General features: G+C 37.7%; 1 protein-coding gene across 1 annotated transcript in view; it reads right to left on the bottom strand.

The window, feature by feature from the left end:
• The window catches only part of LOC101159414 (FERM and PDZ domain-containing protein 1), a 54,045-nt gene that overhangs the window by 16,253 nt on the left and 20,888 nt on the right, over positions 1-16,904 (bottom strand). Inside the window, exons 4-7 of the mRNA XM_011486140.3 lie at positions 11,468-11,631; positions 5,500-5,602; positions 5,373-5,418; positions 764-868 (exon numbers count right to left, since the gene is read on the bottom strand). Coding sequence (XP_011484442.1) covers positions 764-868; positions 5,373-5,418; positions 5,500-5,602; positions 11,468-11,631 — 418 coding nt within the window. The remainder of the gene's footprint in view (positions 1-763; positions 869-5,372; positions 5,419-5,499; positions 5,603-11,467; positions 11,632-16,904) is intronic.

Below are 16,904 nucleotides of genomic sequence, written 5' to 3'. Positions count from 1 at the left end.
TATATATATATATATATATATATATATATATATATATATATATATATATATATATATATATATATATATATGTGTGTATGTATATATATACAAGCTCCTGCGACAGACTGCCGAACAGTCCAGGGGTGTAAATGCCTTTGCCCATATTTATATATACTGTCTACAAATGAGGTGAGCAACATAAAAAAGCTCCATCCAATCGGTCACATGCATAAAAGGGATTTATTTGATTCATTAAATACTTCAAGATGCCTAAAGACTGTTTAAGCACATTTAAGGTAACCATTTATTGCAAATGTCGCTTATTGCACAGCTTGATATAACGATAAATCTTGTAACAAAAAAAAAATCTTTCAAGTCTTTTAAAACCCTTCGGAAAACTTGAACTAAAAATAATAAAACAATTCAAAAACTTTACCCCCATTAAATACTGAGTGTGAGAACACGCCAAAACGATACAATTGACAAACTATCTAATATACAAAAATTCACTGTTATCAACTATTAAAATCAACTATAATCAAATTACTCCAAATTGCAATTGTACATTGCAATCCATATGCTCAGTTGCACATTTACAAACGTTTATAAGTTTAAAAATCGAAGGTAAAAATAAAAAATAGCAGAAATTTTAAAAGAAATTACTAAAAGGAAATAGAAAGAATTTTAAAATAGGAAAAATTCTCCAATATAAACATAAATACATACGTATGATTTGGTATCTTGATCGTTTTTATAGCACACTGCTTAACTTTAGGCTCACCTGAGAGTGTCCGTTGACTTCCACCTCCTCAGCAAAGTGGACCTTGACAGGGTTGGACCTGAGCTTTGCCCTCTTCTCTGGTGTGATGAAGGAGGACTTTGGGCCCTGAGATGAACAGGAGAACTTTTTCATAACCAAGACCCTTTGTGGAGCACAAGGAAGTCACACAACTGCAGATGCTACAGAGAGATGGGTAGTAAACAATAAAAACCTTGTTATTTTCAGTACAGTACAACAGAGTATTGGGCCCACCATAAAAATAAATGAATAATTACATACAGTATATGAGAAAAAAGACAATTTACTGGAATAATAGTGATAAGTTATAATTTGAAAATTTACTAAATTAAACTTAAATTCATGAGGCAAAAGGCTGTTTACTAAGAAAAATAGTAACAACAAAAAAGGACAAATATCCTGTTTCAGTATGAAGAGTGCCTTAAAAGCTGTTCCTTCAGCGTTGGTTTTAGAAATAAGGAAACACTAAGTAGTTTAGCAAGTCAACATCATATTATTTTAAGTATAAGGACATGGAAAAGAATTTGCAGGAAACTGAACGTCTTCAGAAGAAAATGTCACACAGCTTTGGGAGAAATCGTGTGTTTGGTGGGGGAAGAAATGGTTGGAGTTGGTCGGCTGCAGTAATATCGCTAGTCACCACAACGAGCAATTCTGACGTGTATTGTGGTTTCCCAAGAGACATTGAGACTGGTGATAAAGATTCTTGACCCACAAAGAGTGGCTTTCCAGTCACCGTGCTGTTTCAGCCGTCTGCAGTGTTGTGAAGAGGTCAAAATGAAACATGGTGTGTACATGTTGACATGTGGACATTTTTACAGCTAGCAGGTGTGTTGATGACATTTCAGTGTGTGTGTGGACAGGCCCCGCCCTTTTTGTACTACATTTGAACTGTACCGTAATGATAAACAACCAGTAAACCTGTCTGCTCTATGCTGCTTCATGGTCTTACCCCCCCCCCCCCCTCTCTAACATCCCTCTCTCTTCTTCCCTTCTTTCCTTTTCCGTCCGGTCCAACACCAAAGATGAACAAACATGATTGAAATTAATGAAGTTTGGCCTCAATTACAAAAGGGGTTTATTCAGACATACCTTTGGTTTGTCTGAAGATTAATAACCCCTCTTGTTAAAGTAAAATATGTCCAACACAAGAGGCCCTCAGCTCTCATCTGTCTGTCCAGCTGTTGGACAGGACAAGTTAAAAAAAAAAAAATGAAACATGGTGAAAGGATTCCTTAGATAAACAAAAGCTATATGGCATCGCCATACAGTAAATGCCTGCATTGATGGATTTATTTGGCATTTTTCTTGTGAAATTTAGACCTTTTATTCAAAATGTACGACTACTCTCAAAAAACATGACAACTTTATTCTCATAAAGGAACAATTTTTTCCCCCCTAATCTACAACTTTATTATTTTAAAATAATGACATATTTTGAATAATTATATAACTTTATTCTCATGAAATTACAACTTTATTCTAAAAAAAGTACAACTTTATTCTCATAAAATTATGATTTTTTTTCATTTAATCTAAAACTTTATATTGTAAAATTATGATTTATTTAAAATAATTATAGAACTTTATTCTCATAAAATTAAGATTTTTTCTCATATTTGCATGACTTTATTCCTATAATTATAAAATTATAATTTTACAAACTTTTATAATAAATTATGACTATTTTGCTGTATTTCACTATTTTATTCTCGTAATATTACGATCCTTTTCTCATAATTTTACAACTTTATTCTTAGTAACACATTTTTTCACAACTCTTCTTCTAGCAAAATTACACATTTGTTCTCATAGTTTAGCGACTATTCTTTCACTATTACTTTATCCTCATAAATATGACCTTTTTCTCATGATTTTGCAAATTTATTCTTGTAATATTACGACCCTCTTCTCATAATTATACACTTTTTATTCTTGTAAAATATTTATTTATTTATTCAATTAAATTGTTGGCTTTTGTCATAATTTTGCGATTATTCTCATGAAATGATGATTTTTTTCTCATAAATACACAATTTTATTCTGTAAAATTATTACTTTTAATAATTTTAAAGAATAAAGTTGTTTATTTGAATATGTAATTTTTATTAAACTTTATTGTTTTAGAATTATGACTTTTTCTCATATTTTTGCTACTTTATTAGCAAAATTACAACTTTCTTATGTCTTTATTATCGGATAATTACACCTTTTTTCTCACAATTTTGCAACTATATTCTTGTAAGATTACAACTATTAAATTCACAATTTCATGACTTTATCATGTCTTCTTCTAAGATTTTATTCTGGTAAAAGTACATCTTTTTCTCATGCTTTTACAACTTTATTTTCCTACATTTATTTTTTTTGGTTTTATGGTGTCCTTAATACTCCATTGTAGCACAGTCTCTAAAATGTCATAGATTAATTTTTGATTCAAGTGATTGTTACCAAACACAGTCGGTGAGCAACCTGTAAGAGGAGACGGCACACAACCTTCCTGCCCTTAGATCACTGTCCAATAATGGAAAATCTTTACACAAAAGTTTCTTGGTCTGTTATTTTTCTGATCTGTGTTTCTATCAGGAAACCTGACAGAGATGTATGTTTTCTTAGCAACCCTGTCCTTAAATCTCTGCATTGATTTTTGAAGGGCTGCGAGCTGCAAATCACTCTGAAAGTGCTTCCATCAGCACGGCTGCAGAGAAGCAGCCATTCGTTCGCACATCGCCTTCATGCAAACGCGTGGGTCAATGTAAGGATACAGACTGAGACAGAATCCACTCCTGAGTGAGCGTGGATGGATGGGTGACAGCGAAGAGACCTTAGGGTGATTTAGGCGCTCGCGTGGATCGAACGAGTGTACGTGCACAGCATGAAGCGCTCACTCTCTGCACGCAAAGTGTGTCTTTACAGAATAATAGGACAAATAGAAATATCAATTTTGATGTTGGTTTGCCATGTAATGCTCCGGAAGGAGAAGAAGAAGCAGGTGTCTCCCACTTACAGGTAAACCTGTTCTTTAGAAACAGACCTTCCATGTTCTCTTTCATGGAAATCCTTAATATTTGACATAATGAATGTCATCAATGTCAAAGTGACAGTTGACAGTTTTCGCTCAGGTCTGTCCGCATTCCCTCATTACTCACTTCTTCAAGCACTCTATAGGGCGTGTGCCCTTTTATCAGGTTTCTGAATCCACAATTCCAAAGTCCAGTGCCTTGGATATTTACCAGATAAGCACTGGATGGTCCCGCATTATATCGTTTTTTACGGGTTAGTGAGTGAATTTGGACAGAGCCTCTAACTTTTTCCCTTTTCTTCAATCAGGTACGGTATCATTTAATCCTGGAAGCCGCTTAATTTAGCATCACCTTGAATGGAAAAAACACTAAAGATATATTTTTTTAACATAACTGGGAAATAAATTTGGGCATGAAGGTAATAGAGTGCTGTAATGAGTGCTTTCCTTAATGTTAGTTTTAAAAACTTCCTTACAAAAACTAATCAATTAGTCAGATCAATAGAATATAACACAGAAAACCTCAAGCAGCTACAAAAAGCCTTTGCAGCCATAGTTTGATTTCAACTAAAAGATGAAATAATGACAGTTACAAATTCCCACAGATGATCACTATCCAGGAAAACCTTATTTAGATGACAAACAGGGTTGTAAAGTTCCAGATACCTATGAAAAAATCAATCTAGTACTGAGAGTAACAGCAGTATGGGTAGAAAACCAGATACCAACTAGATTATGTTGGTAAAATGTATGAAATCCATCTGGAAGTAAATAATTGACTGCTGTCAAACAATTTCTCTTGCTGTTGTGTCTCAACTGTCTTTGCCTTTTTTATGTACATGTGATGCAAACATAAAAGTGTCCAATCACAAGCTTGTTTCTACCAAGTCAGGTCAATTATAATTGGCTGAAGGTGAGGTGAGGGATGTGCGTTGTGTGCTCTCAACCCAGAGCACTGCAGAAAAAACCCGAATAAGTTAACATGACACACAGCCAACAAAACAGTCTAAAAGGCCCAAAATAACAGGTTTTACTACTTGAAGTTGTTGTGTTAAAGATATTTTGTTTTTGATTCTTAACATAAAAAGAGACAGTAAGAAATAAAGGTTGTCCGTTAAAAAGCTTTTTAATTTAAAGTTTTAAATGTCATGTCATGTTATGTAATGAATAATAAATATCTAGATTGTATCCGTTTAGGTAAAAAAAAAAGGGGCTGCATCGTTTTGCCACAAAGTTTGTTGAATCTTTATGTGTCGATTTGTGAACCATGTACTGATACCTACTAACAACCAAAAACACACTGTCCCTCTACATTTGAATCGGAATTAGCGCTTGGTATGGTGCTTTTACTCAAACCAAATTCAAAAATAAAACTTAAATACCTACTTATTTTTAATTTTTCAGAATTTAACACATTAAATAATGTATAGAATTATTTGTTTCTCAACAAGGTGTAAACTCGTTTAGAAATATATCAATCTTTTCCGCATACGAGTTGCTCATAAATCTAAAAACTTTGACTTAGAGGCCTTTAATTGTGTTAGTGTCGGATAGATACAGCAGACTCACCAGCATTATTCTGAGTACTGTCACACTCATGGTCTCCTGATGCTCCCTGAAGAACAGAAAGAGTTCATGTCATACAACTCTGTTGTTTGTGCGAGTGCGCATCATGTTTGTGTAAATATCTGTATACCTGATTATTTCAGCCGCTTGCTCTGGGGTCAGGTCATCGGCTGCAACATTATTGATCTTCACCAACTGGTCGCCGGGGACGAGCCGACCATCTGCAGGACCACCTGGACACACAATACGTCCTTGTGTTGTCATGCCTGAAGGCGTTCAGCCGAGTTGCACCCCCAATGAGCAAACAGCGATGACAGGCTCCTTTTCCGGAGATTTACTTACTGATACTAATCTGCAAAGCTTAGCCTCCCATTGACATCATGTATTATTATTTATTATTTGAAAAGTCTGCTTCCAGAACTGGATGGCTGAAGCACATTTATGAGTTGACAGATACAATCCTTTTTATTCATTCACCTGCCAGAAATGACATTTAAACATTATAAGATGTACAAGAGGCATTACGATCGATAGAAGTAGTTCTCAGCTTCTACTTACATCTAAACATAAATGACATCTCTAGAATTATTTATACTCTTAGCAAACGGTTACACTGTAGGAAAATCTATGCGTTCGATAACATCCCAAGTCATCCCAATTACCAGGATTATTTGAGAACAAGAGTTTTAATGAATTTAACTACTGAAAAACAGAAGCTCTGCAGTTGGAAAGTTATGGGTAAGACAAAAGAGCCTTCCTTCTGTACTTTGTTACGGCTCACAAGTCACAAAGGGCTTTAGGTGGCGTTCCTATATCTTTTTAAGTTACAAGTGCTCAGAGGATGAAGTGGTAAGTCGAAAAGTGATGCCTATACTGGCCAAGAGGATGGTAAGAAGGGTGAAAAAAATGTAAAGATCACCACCAAGACTATCTTTGTGAATCTAGGCTCTGCTTGTGGTAACGTAACATCTCATGGGATACGCTCCACTGGACACTGTGCTCTGTTGCGACTTACAGAAAGACATCACTTCTCCAGAAAAAAAACCTCATAAAACCTGGCCTTTGGCAATTCTCATCTGGAAAAAAACTTTTCAGCTTCTTTTCCACCACCAGCTTCTAGAATATCAAATCTTATCTCATCTGACAATTGCACTAAACTAACTTTCTAAAACTACAAGTCTGAAGTCTACAGTACACAATGAAAAAGAAGGGTGACAGTACAGTACCCTGCGGTACACCTCAGCTGATGAACTCCTGGTAAGATATGCAACCAATCTGTCAGAAGTCAGAACTCTCCCCCTCTGGTCACCGACAGGAGAAGTCTCCAGGGTACTGACGGCACTTCATCTCCCAGCACACCCAGTGTGCACTTCCTGCTTGCCACACCCCTGGCTCTCATTCATTGAATCAACCACAGCATACGTAAGCACGAAGTATCGTTTGTGCTACTCTGCTTTCATTACAGAGGGTCTTATTAGGACGTGACCCTCTTCTGACTCTGTTTACCTGCTGCCTGCCCCCGACTCTCGCCTGGATTCTGACTACACTGTCTCTCCTTTGATGATCTCATGCCTGTTACAGACCCCTGCCTGCCTGACCCTGATTTAGCTTGGTGTACTTTTAGCTGAGCTTAATAAACCTACTGGATTTGGATCCAATCATCTGCCTGTTCTTGTGACACTATCAGTCTCATTTGTCAGGTAGATATGAATGCAGATGATTGTGAAAGTGTGAAAGTAGAAAAATGTGTAAAAAAATGTTTCGAGTTCCACAGTGAAATGAACTCTTAAGTCCAGCTGCAAAACACAATATAGACTGTAATTTAAGAAAAAAAATAACATTATGCTATTAAGTTATCACAATAGTTTTGTGGAAAACTTAACATCCCCAGTTAGTAGATTTAGAGGTTTGTAAATCTGTGCAGGCAGTCTTCCCGGACGAGCCCCCAAAATCTGAAACTAGCATAAACACAAGCAACTGCAAAGTTAGATTCTCATTTTTGTCTGCAATCATATGTATTATTTTTGATAATCTAAACTAATATTATGGCTATTTTAAAAGTCTCCAGACTTGCAGTGAGATTTCTCATCAAACATTTCAAGATCTTCATCAGCATCGTCTTCATCCTGCAGCCAGTGAGGACAGCTAACCCTGAAATTTACAGTTTGTGATGGCGAACATGACTTGATGTTTTATTCATGAAGACCACAGGCAGATGCAGGTGACACTGATCGCTCTGAAAATGCTTTTAAATGAGGGCCTCACATTTCACTGACAAACGATGCTGGCACTGCCACAGACAAGAAGGGGAGGGGTATGTTGGCCAAAGCACGGAGGGACCATCAGGACAATTTAGTATGTGTGCACGTCTGTGTGTGTGCATGTGGAGGAAACTCTGAAGCAAACAGATGTTAAAAGAACCCCAAGATAGAATTTGAAATGAGTGTTTCAGCAAAGTGCACACAAGAAGACAGATGCCATCTAAACACCTTCAGTCACTATTAGGGAGATATCCTATACATTAAATAAAAACAGTTCTTTTTTAACTTAGCAAGAAACCAAAGATAAAACAAGGATCTCGGTTTTTCAGGTGAAAAACTAGTATTTTTGGTTTGGTCAAATGAGTTTTTACGCCTGCTGAATGAAGAGGATTGTACAGTAGGGCTATCCTGTTATGATTCATGTGATCGCAAATCGGGTCCAATCACATAGGTTCTTATTCCATCGGAATCAGATGTTGCAACCTGATGTGGGATCAGATATCTATTTCAGTCTCTTTATTTTGATCGGTGCAGTATATTTCAAGCTTATTATTTCAAATAAATGTTTAAGTAGAAGTCTGCATCCTATTTTACGGCCATGGATATTCACAGATTTGAATTCCAGTCTCAGTAACAGCAATAGTCTCTATTGGTTTGTCTTAACGTTAGCAACAACTTTCAAAGGCATTAAAAAAAGGTATATTTTTTTCTTTTTAATGAGAATTAAATGGAAAGACGGCGGGTGCCAAGGGACCGTCTACAAAGTGCAAACTACAGGTAAAAGTGAATAAAGAAAAATAAATCCACAACCTCTCAGAAACAACCAAAACTAAAAAAAAGTTTCACAAAATCCTTGTATTTAACTTTTATGAATATGTAATGGAGACATGAATCACATCTGATTAAAAAAAATCATTATCTCTGACGATCTTAAAGCTACAGTCACCAAACTTTTCACATGAGTAATTATTACCTATTTTTACGAGTTAATATAATAGTGTTGAGTGGTAAAAGAAGGAAAGAAGGAAAAATAAAAATAGGGTAAAACCTGGATCTGTTCATCAAATTTGTTCCTTTTTTTAAGTGTTAGAAAAGTGTGCGATCAAGATTCAACATCGGCAGATACGGAAAAAAATAAGAATCAAACGAATCAGAACAATCAGGACCAAAAAGTTGGATCGGGACGTCCCTACTGTACAGGAAAACAAACTCTGGTGCAGATCAAGCAGCCCAAAGTGAAAACACACTTAGTTTGAATTTTTTGAATGAAGCTGTAAGTTCCCCTTTATTCAAAAATTAATGAATTTAGGTTTTGTTGACTTTACATAAAAAAAACGGACACAGGAAAACTCTCTTAAAGTCCTTCAATATTGTGCTGACACAGTTTTGTTCGAATGAAAGCATTTCATTATGAGGACATCGTTGTGCTTCACAGGCACAGCTTAGGGTTTGTGTGTCACACCTCAACTTCTGACTCCAACCTCTTTTCACTTTTATAATAAAGAAATTCATTTGCCCATGGATAAAGAGTTGTATTTATTATGAATTAAAAAAACCATCCATCCTCCTTAAAGCATACACGATTGTTTAGCCTCTTCTGTGAACTGATAATGTGTTAAGCGCCCACAAACATGCACACGTACACCAAAAAGACTGAAACCAAAGAGCAATTTCCTTTGCAGAAGCAATTTTGAGTGCAGGTCTGCAGTATCAGCATGCAGCGTCCCTTGGAGGTTTCACTTTTGTCAGTTTGTACTGTGAGTCGGCCAGAGGTCTGCAGTGGTCTGGCACGGCTCCACTCCTTCATTTGCTGAGGAGTCTTTATGCAAAACAAGAACAGCGTTCTGTGGAAAAGACTCAAACTGGAACTCAGTGTCTTTGATCTTATTGAGCCGTTAATATTGTCTGAGGTTTTTCATCTATTAATCATTATCAACTTATTACAACCAATTTATGTGGTTTGTATAAGAAAGCAGAGGGTTTCTGTGTCATGTACTCACAGTAACTGAAATATACTGATTTAAAATAAAGTTTTATTTCAAAATGTTTTAAAAATGTGTTTACGTTGCCCCAACTCTATCTAAAATGCTCACATTTAATTAAAAAAAACAAAAAAAATTCCACATTTTGTGAAAGGTTGAGTTATATCTACTTTATAATTATTTTTACTGTCAGATACACTGAATGAATTTTTTTTTTTACTAGAAGTGTGTCTGACAGTAACAAAAGATCTAAAAAAAAAAACACATCACAATGATATCTTAATAACTGTAGGAACTACAGATAAGGTCAGTTTTGGAGCTCCGGAGAATACGGTGAAAGTTATTATATATGCAAACAGACCAGCAAGTTCCAATCAAAAGCTATAAAAAGTTGAGGGATTCCTTCAAACTCTCTTCGGCAGTGTCCAAATCTAAAATTCCAAAATCCAGAGCCTGCAAAGTGTCTGCAAAAAAAACAGTGTGCATCGATGTCACTAGATTGACGGATATAGACCACAATGCATTATGTTTAAACTGTTTGGCATTTAAAAAAAATCTCAAAATTTTTATTCATAACTAGTCTTCCATAAACTTTTATATTTATTAGAGTTTTGCTTTGGGAAACGGGAGATCATTCATAGCGTTTATTGAACATGTGTCCGAATTGCATTAAATCCAGGGCACAGATAGTACCGCATTATGGTCTGTTAGGGGTTAGGGAGCAGTGCGGGTTTGGGATACAGCCTGTGTACATCAATGAACATGCTATATTTTGACTTTAAACAATGTGTTCTTGCTTAAAAACCTTCCAACGTTTCTGAATTCAGACATATTTCCATATCCACCATATCCTGGAAAAGACACTCCATCATCCTAGCAGCAATAAGTTCACTTTGGAGTGAGAAGTAGAAAGGCAGATTTAATGCTGTAAAATCTTTCACTACACAGTACATTTTTTCAGACAGACATTAAAATTTCACACTTTTCTCTCATATTTAAAGTTCAGACCTTTATAGAAGAAAAAATCCAATATTAGAGAATGAAAAAGATTTGAACTAAAGATTTATGCAGATTTGGAGAGCTGCACGTTTTCTGTACAGGGGACACGGTACAGAGGAGGTTAATTGACAAGGTCTCCAGCCAATCAGGACGCAGAACACAGACACTATTAAAAAATAAAAATAAAATATTAAAGCATGCAAAATTACAATGAAAAAGAATCAGCCAGGGTTAATGTTTAAGGTGCATACTATTTGCCCTGAACATTAAAGCAGAATTAAAACTGCTTTTTCAAAACATGTTCAGAATATTATTTTATACAGAATTGACCCTTTTTGGGATTACGGCATTCATTGTTAATTGACGAGATTGTTTTATGTTGAATTTAGTTTGATGGTCAGAATTCTATCAGCATAATAGCCATGTGGAAAAAATGTGTATGATGGCTCAACTACTTTTTCAAAGCACTGCACATCAGGATAAATGAGTTATGACAGGATGTGTTAGCAGAGAGTTGTGCAGACCAAACTGATCTGAACAGACATGCAGTATCAGCTCCACATCAATTCTCCCTAACAAGAGTGGTGCTGTTATCCCTCCCCGAGCTGCTCAACTAAGAGTGCTGTGTTGTTTTTAGCACCAACTGTGGTCAAAATCACCAAGCAGCCATCCCATCAAAACCACTGATGCTCCATTATTCTACATCATTGCACTTACAGAGATCTTATCATTGCTTTCTTGAAAGTTTTGCAGATGAGTATTTCTTGAAATTGACCATTTAATCGTCAAAAGTGGTCATTAAAAGTTTCAAAGATCCCAAAAGATCTGCTGGTAACACACAGGGGGCGTGTCCTACCTGGGGTGACGTCCTCCACCAGGATGGGGGTCTGCGAGGAGAGTGTGAAGCCATGAGAGTTTAGGTTTGGGTCCCTTTGGATCTGAACGTTGAAGCGGAAAGGGTAATTCCTGTGATCACAGCCGCTGGACCCTGCTGGCTTCCCATCAGCTGCAGCTCGATCTCTGGAACAAATCGTTCCGCCACAGGTTAAAACCACAGGCCCATGGACACTGGACAGATAATGTCTGAGGTGATCTTTAACCCATAATTACCCATGGTGACATCAGTGTAACAGAAAAATAACAGAAATTGATTCTGTGCTCCACTTGGTTTGTGGTAAAATACACATAATTTATTTTTCTGGTTTTTATGAGTTAGGATTCTGAAAAGCAAAAATCCACCCTGAAATGGAACGGACATATTGGCTTTTGTTTACTTGGCCCATCTGTCCAAAAGTGGCCTAGTGGGAGGTACAAAGTAAAGTAAGAAATGTGTTAGGATGGGACCATATTCAATTCAATTCAATTCAATTTTATTTGTATAGCCCAAAATCACAACAACAGTCGTCTCGATGGGCTTCGAAGTAAAACATGAAATCAAAAGGATCACGAATACAAAGAGTTCAATAGAAAAATACTAAAATGAACTAACAAACTGACTAAGCTATACTGGCATCCCTGCCCTTAGACCCCCCTTCGCGGTAAGGAAAAACTCCCAAAAAAACCGGATTCCGGAAAAAACGAAGAAACCTCAGGGGTGCCCACATGAAGGAGGGATCCTCCCCCAGGACGGACAGGCGATTTACCAGAAATCTTAGAGAAGAATTAACTTATCTAAATCTACAACTACATATATAAAAGTCCAGCAGACGAGCTTCATCCAGCCGTGGTTATCGGGACAGTCAAAGGCGCGAGTCGAGCCGGAGACAGGAACCACAGCCAGGTGTAGGAGCAGGAGCAGAGACGAGCCAGAGATGAGCCAGAGGCAGGATCCACAGCCAGGTGTAGGAGCAGGAGCAAAGGCGAGGTAAACGGTCAGGAACTGGAGCACGGATGAGCCAACTGGAGTCTGGAAGCACTCCCACTCCCCAGGAGGGGAGAGGAAAAGAGGGACAATACATGAATCGCACTGCACCAAACAGAGGCATGGAGAACTAAATGATAAATTATGATCAAGAATAGAGGAGAGGAAGGGTAGAAGTAAAAAAGGAAAGAGGACAGAACCCCAGTGTACCATAGTTACCCCAGCTTCAACTTCTAGCAGCCTTTTAAAAGAAATAGTTATTATTAAGTTTAATTTAAACAAACTAACATTAAGTTAAATAATCTCTGAATACTAACTAGTCTGACAATAAGCCTGTCCAAAGAGGAATGTTTTCAGTCTAGCTTTGAATGTAGAAACTGAGTCGGCCTCTCTTACATGAGCTGGGAGTTTATTCCATAAAACAGGGGCTTGGTGGCTAAACGCTCTACCTCCAACCGTACTTTTACTAATTCTAGGAACCACAAGCAGTCCTGCATTTTGCGAGCGAAGTGTTCTGATTGGTTGGTAAGGGACTATGAGGTCCTTAATATAGGACGGGGCCATTCCATGTAAGGCCTTATAGGTTAACAGGAGGATCTTGAACTTAATTCTAGAATCAACTGGGAGCCAATGGAGCGAAACTAACACAGGAGTGATGTGATCTCTTCTGCTGGTTCCAGCTAACAATCTAGCAGCTGCGTTCTGAACAAGCTGGAGACTTCTTAAGGAACTCTTAGGACACGCTGCTAACAAGGAGTTACAGTAATCCAGCCTCGACGTAACAAATGCATGGATGAGTTTTTCAGCATCACTCTTAGAAAGTATATTTCTGATCTTAGCAATATTCCGCAGGTGAAAAAAGGCAGTTCTACATGCCTGAGATATGTGAGCCTTAAATGATAAATCCTGGTCAAATAAAACCCCAAGGTTTCTAACTGTGGAATTGGGGGCTATACTTATACCATCCAGGGAGACTATCTGAGCAGACAGAGCATCTCTGAGGTTTTTAGGACCAAGTATAATGACCTCAGTTTTTTCTGGGTTCAAGAGGAGGTAATTAATTGTCATCCAGGTCTTGATGTCACTGATGCAGGCGTTCAGTTTCTCTATCTGGTCATTCTGGTCAGGCTTCATGGATAAATACAACTGCGTATCGTCGGCATAACAATGAAAATTAATGCTGTGTTTCCTGATTATGTTTCCTAGGGGTAACATATAAAGCGTAAACAGGATCGGTCCCAAGACTGAGCCCTGTGGGACTCCATAGTTGACTCGAGTGCACTGAGAGGAATGGCCATTTACATTAACGAACTGATACCTATCAGACAGATAGGATTTAAACCACTGGAGAGCAGATCCTCTGATCCCTATGTCCTGCTCTAATCTATGGAGTAAAATACCGTGGTCGATAGTGTCAAAGGCAGCACTGAGGTCCAACAGGACCAGAATAGAAAGTAGTCCCTTTTCTGAGGCCAATAACAAGTCATTAGAGACTCTAACTAGTGCAGTTTCCGTACTGTGGTGAGGTCTAAACCCCGACTGAAAGTCTTCAAAGTGGCTGTTGTCCTGTAGGTGGCAGTAAAGCTGCTTAACTACAACTCTTTCTAGGATTTTAGAAATAAAGGGCAGGTTTGATATCGGTCTATAGTTGGCCAAGATGCTAGGATCCAAACTGGGCTTTTTCAGAAGAGGTTTAACAACTGCATATTTAAAAGACTGCGGCACGTAACCCGTTTCCAGAGAGGCATTTATCATTGTTAATATGGGATCATTAATTAGGGGAAAAGTTTCTTTAAAAAGTCTAGTGGGAATTGGGTCTAACAGACACGTTGAGGATTTGGAGGACGTAATAATTGATGTTATTTCCGCTTGATCCACAGCAGTGAAGCAGTCTAATGTTACAGAGGTTTCTATGGATGTCTCCATTTCTACCGCTTCAGCCTGTTCTGGGCTGATAGTAGGAATAACTTGATTTAACTTATGTCTAATATTTGAGATTTTACTATCGAAAAATGTAAGAAAATCATCAGAGCTGAGAGAAACAGGAACATGTGGTTCTACTGAGCTCTGACTGCGAGTTAATTTAGCTATAGTGCTAAAAAGAAATCTTGGATTGTTTCCATTCTCTGATATTAAGGTTGAATAGTACTGGCTTCTAGCTCTACGCAGAGCTTTTTTATAATTTAATAGGCTATGTTTCCAGATATCCAGAGACTGCTCTGAACCGGAGCGGCGCCATTCTCTTTCCAACTTACGGGTTTCTCGTTTAAGAGAACGAGTTTGAGCGTTAAACCACGGTGCTACTCGGTTTTGTCTGACGAACTTAGGTTTCAAGGGGGCAACAACATCGAGTGTACTCCTGAGGGCTTGTAAGGCATCATTAACAAAGTGGTCATTTATACTAGGACTGATAATATGGGAGCTGGTCTCAGAGTATTTTCTCAGAATATCACTAAGTACTGGCTGAACTGTGTGTTTAAACTCAGACACAGAACGGTCAGTTAAGGTTCTTCTAAGCTGTTTCTTATTCACTGGGGCAGAAGGATGTTCCAGTGTAAACTGGAAGGTAATCAGAAAGTGATCAGAAATGATGGGGTTAAGAGGAAGGACACTCAGCTGGCTGATCTCTATCCCATGGGTTAGAACAAGGTCCAGGGTGTGCTTATGACAGTGAGTGGGTTCATTCACACTTTGGGTGAAACCAACATCATCTAATAAAGCTGCAAAAGCCTTACCTAGGCAGTCACTGGGGTCATCAACATGAATATTAAAATCCCCTAATATTATAGTTTGATCAGAATCTAAGACAATAGTCGATAGGAAGTCGGAAAACTCAGTTAAAAATTCTGAATATGGGCCGGGGGGGCGATAAATAATTATGAGTAAAACAGGTTTTCGAGTTTTCCTGTTTGGGTGACTTAAAGACAATATGATGCTTTCAAATGAATTATAAGCATTTTTAACTTTAGGGCTGAGAAGTAAGCTAGACTGTGATATTACTGCCAAACCACCTCCTTTACCTGAAATCCTGGATTTCTGATAGTTAGCATAAGTGGGGGGGGTTGCTTCATTCAATCTAACATAGTCATCCTGATGGAGCCAAGTTTCTGTTAAGGCTAAAAGACTAAGATTGTTATCAGTAATTAACTCGTTGACTAAGAGGGACTTGGAGGAAATGGATCGAATGTTTAATAAACCGCATTTAAATACATCATAATTCTGCTTGTGAGAACTGCTGTCTGTCACTGTAAGGTTTCTATGACGCGCTCCTTTCATTTGTCTTTCAGCACATAAGCTAAAGCTAGGACCTGCTTGACTTTCCCTGCATGGGTTTTGCACCGGCACTAACCCTAAGGGAGGCTCAGAGGAGCGTTTTACACTGCTGCTCTGCGCCCGGGTCTCGTCTCTGGATTGTCAGGTTAACAGACTAAGGCTAGCAGAAATGTTTCTAGAAAAAAACATTAAACTTAAAAAACACATTTAGGCTGTTTCCAGGCTGGGAAAATCCTTTGTTACTGAATTTAATTTGTTCCATATTATCAGGGGAAATTAACTCTGGGTCACTTTAAGCGAATCAAACGTGTCCAGTCTCTATACACCCTAATGCACAAATTTAAGTAACAAAAAAATCCAAATAAGTTCATCCAAAAAATATCCCCCCACTTCACCCTTCTCAGTTTTAATGAACAGAAATTGCATTAAAAAACACCATAAAAACACACTGCTTTTTAATTTTACGCTATCATATGCAACGGCTGTCCCTGGACAGCTCAGATCCATATCAAGTTCCATCAGCCGCCAGCTGCCTGGTAGCCCGGGGGGGTATATGGGGCATATAAAGCCAGTGCCTCAGAGATCAAGTCATCTTACTTCTGGGTAAGAAAATAAGCTGCAAAAATAACTCATATTTCATCAGGAAATTGTTCTTTAGTGTGCCAAAGGTGATACATTATCATATACATGGATATATGATTGTAGTGTATATCCATATATATGACAATATACAGTGGTATGAGAAAGTTTGGACACCCCTGATCATTTCCAAGATTTTTCTTCATAAATCATTGGTTGTTAGGATCATCAGTTTCAGCTAAAGATATCATATAGCAGATGAACACAGTGATATTTGAGAAGTGAGATAAAGTTTATTGGATTTAAAGAAACTATGCAATATTTACTTAAACAAAAATAGCCAGGTGTCATTTCTGCAAAAGGAGGATCTACTAAATATTGATGGCATTAGGTGCTTCATATTATAGCTTACAAATGCTATAATATGAAGCCCCTCACTTTTATAATTTCAGAGGACTAGCAAACTAAAATCTCTGGACTTGGGCCCTTCTTGAATTAAACAGGGACGCTGCCATATTGGATAACTAGTGCTGCCATCCATGGGATAAAGCAAAACCCAGGCAAGAGAGGCCCAAGTCCA

This window comes from Oryzias latipes, chromosome 1 (assembly GCF_002234675.1).
Source record: "Oryzias latipes chromosome 1, ASM223467v1".
NCBI lineage: Eukaryota > Metazoa > Chordata > Actinopteri > Beloniformes > Adrianichthyidae > Oryzias > Oryzias latipes.
Note: the sequence above shows the minus strand (reverse complement) of the source record. Positions and strands in the feature narration are given on the sequence as shown.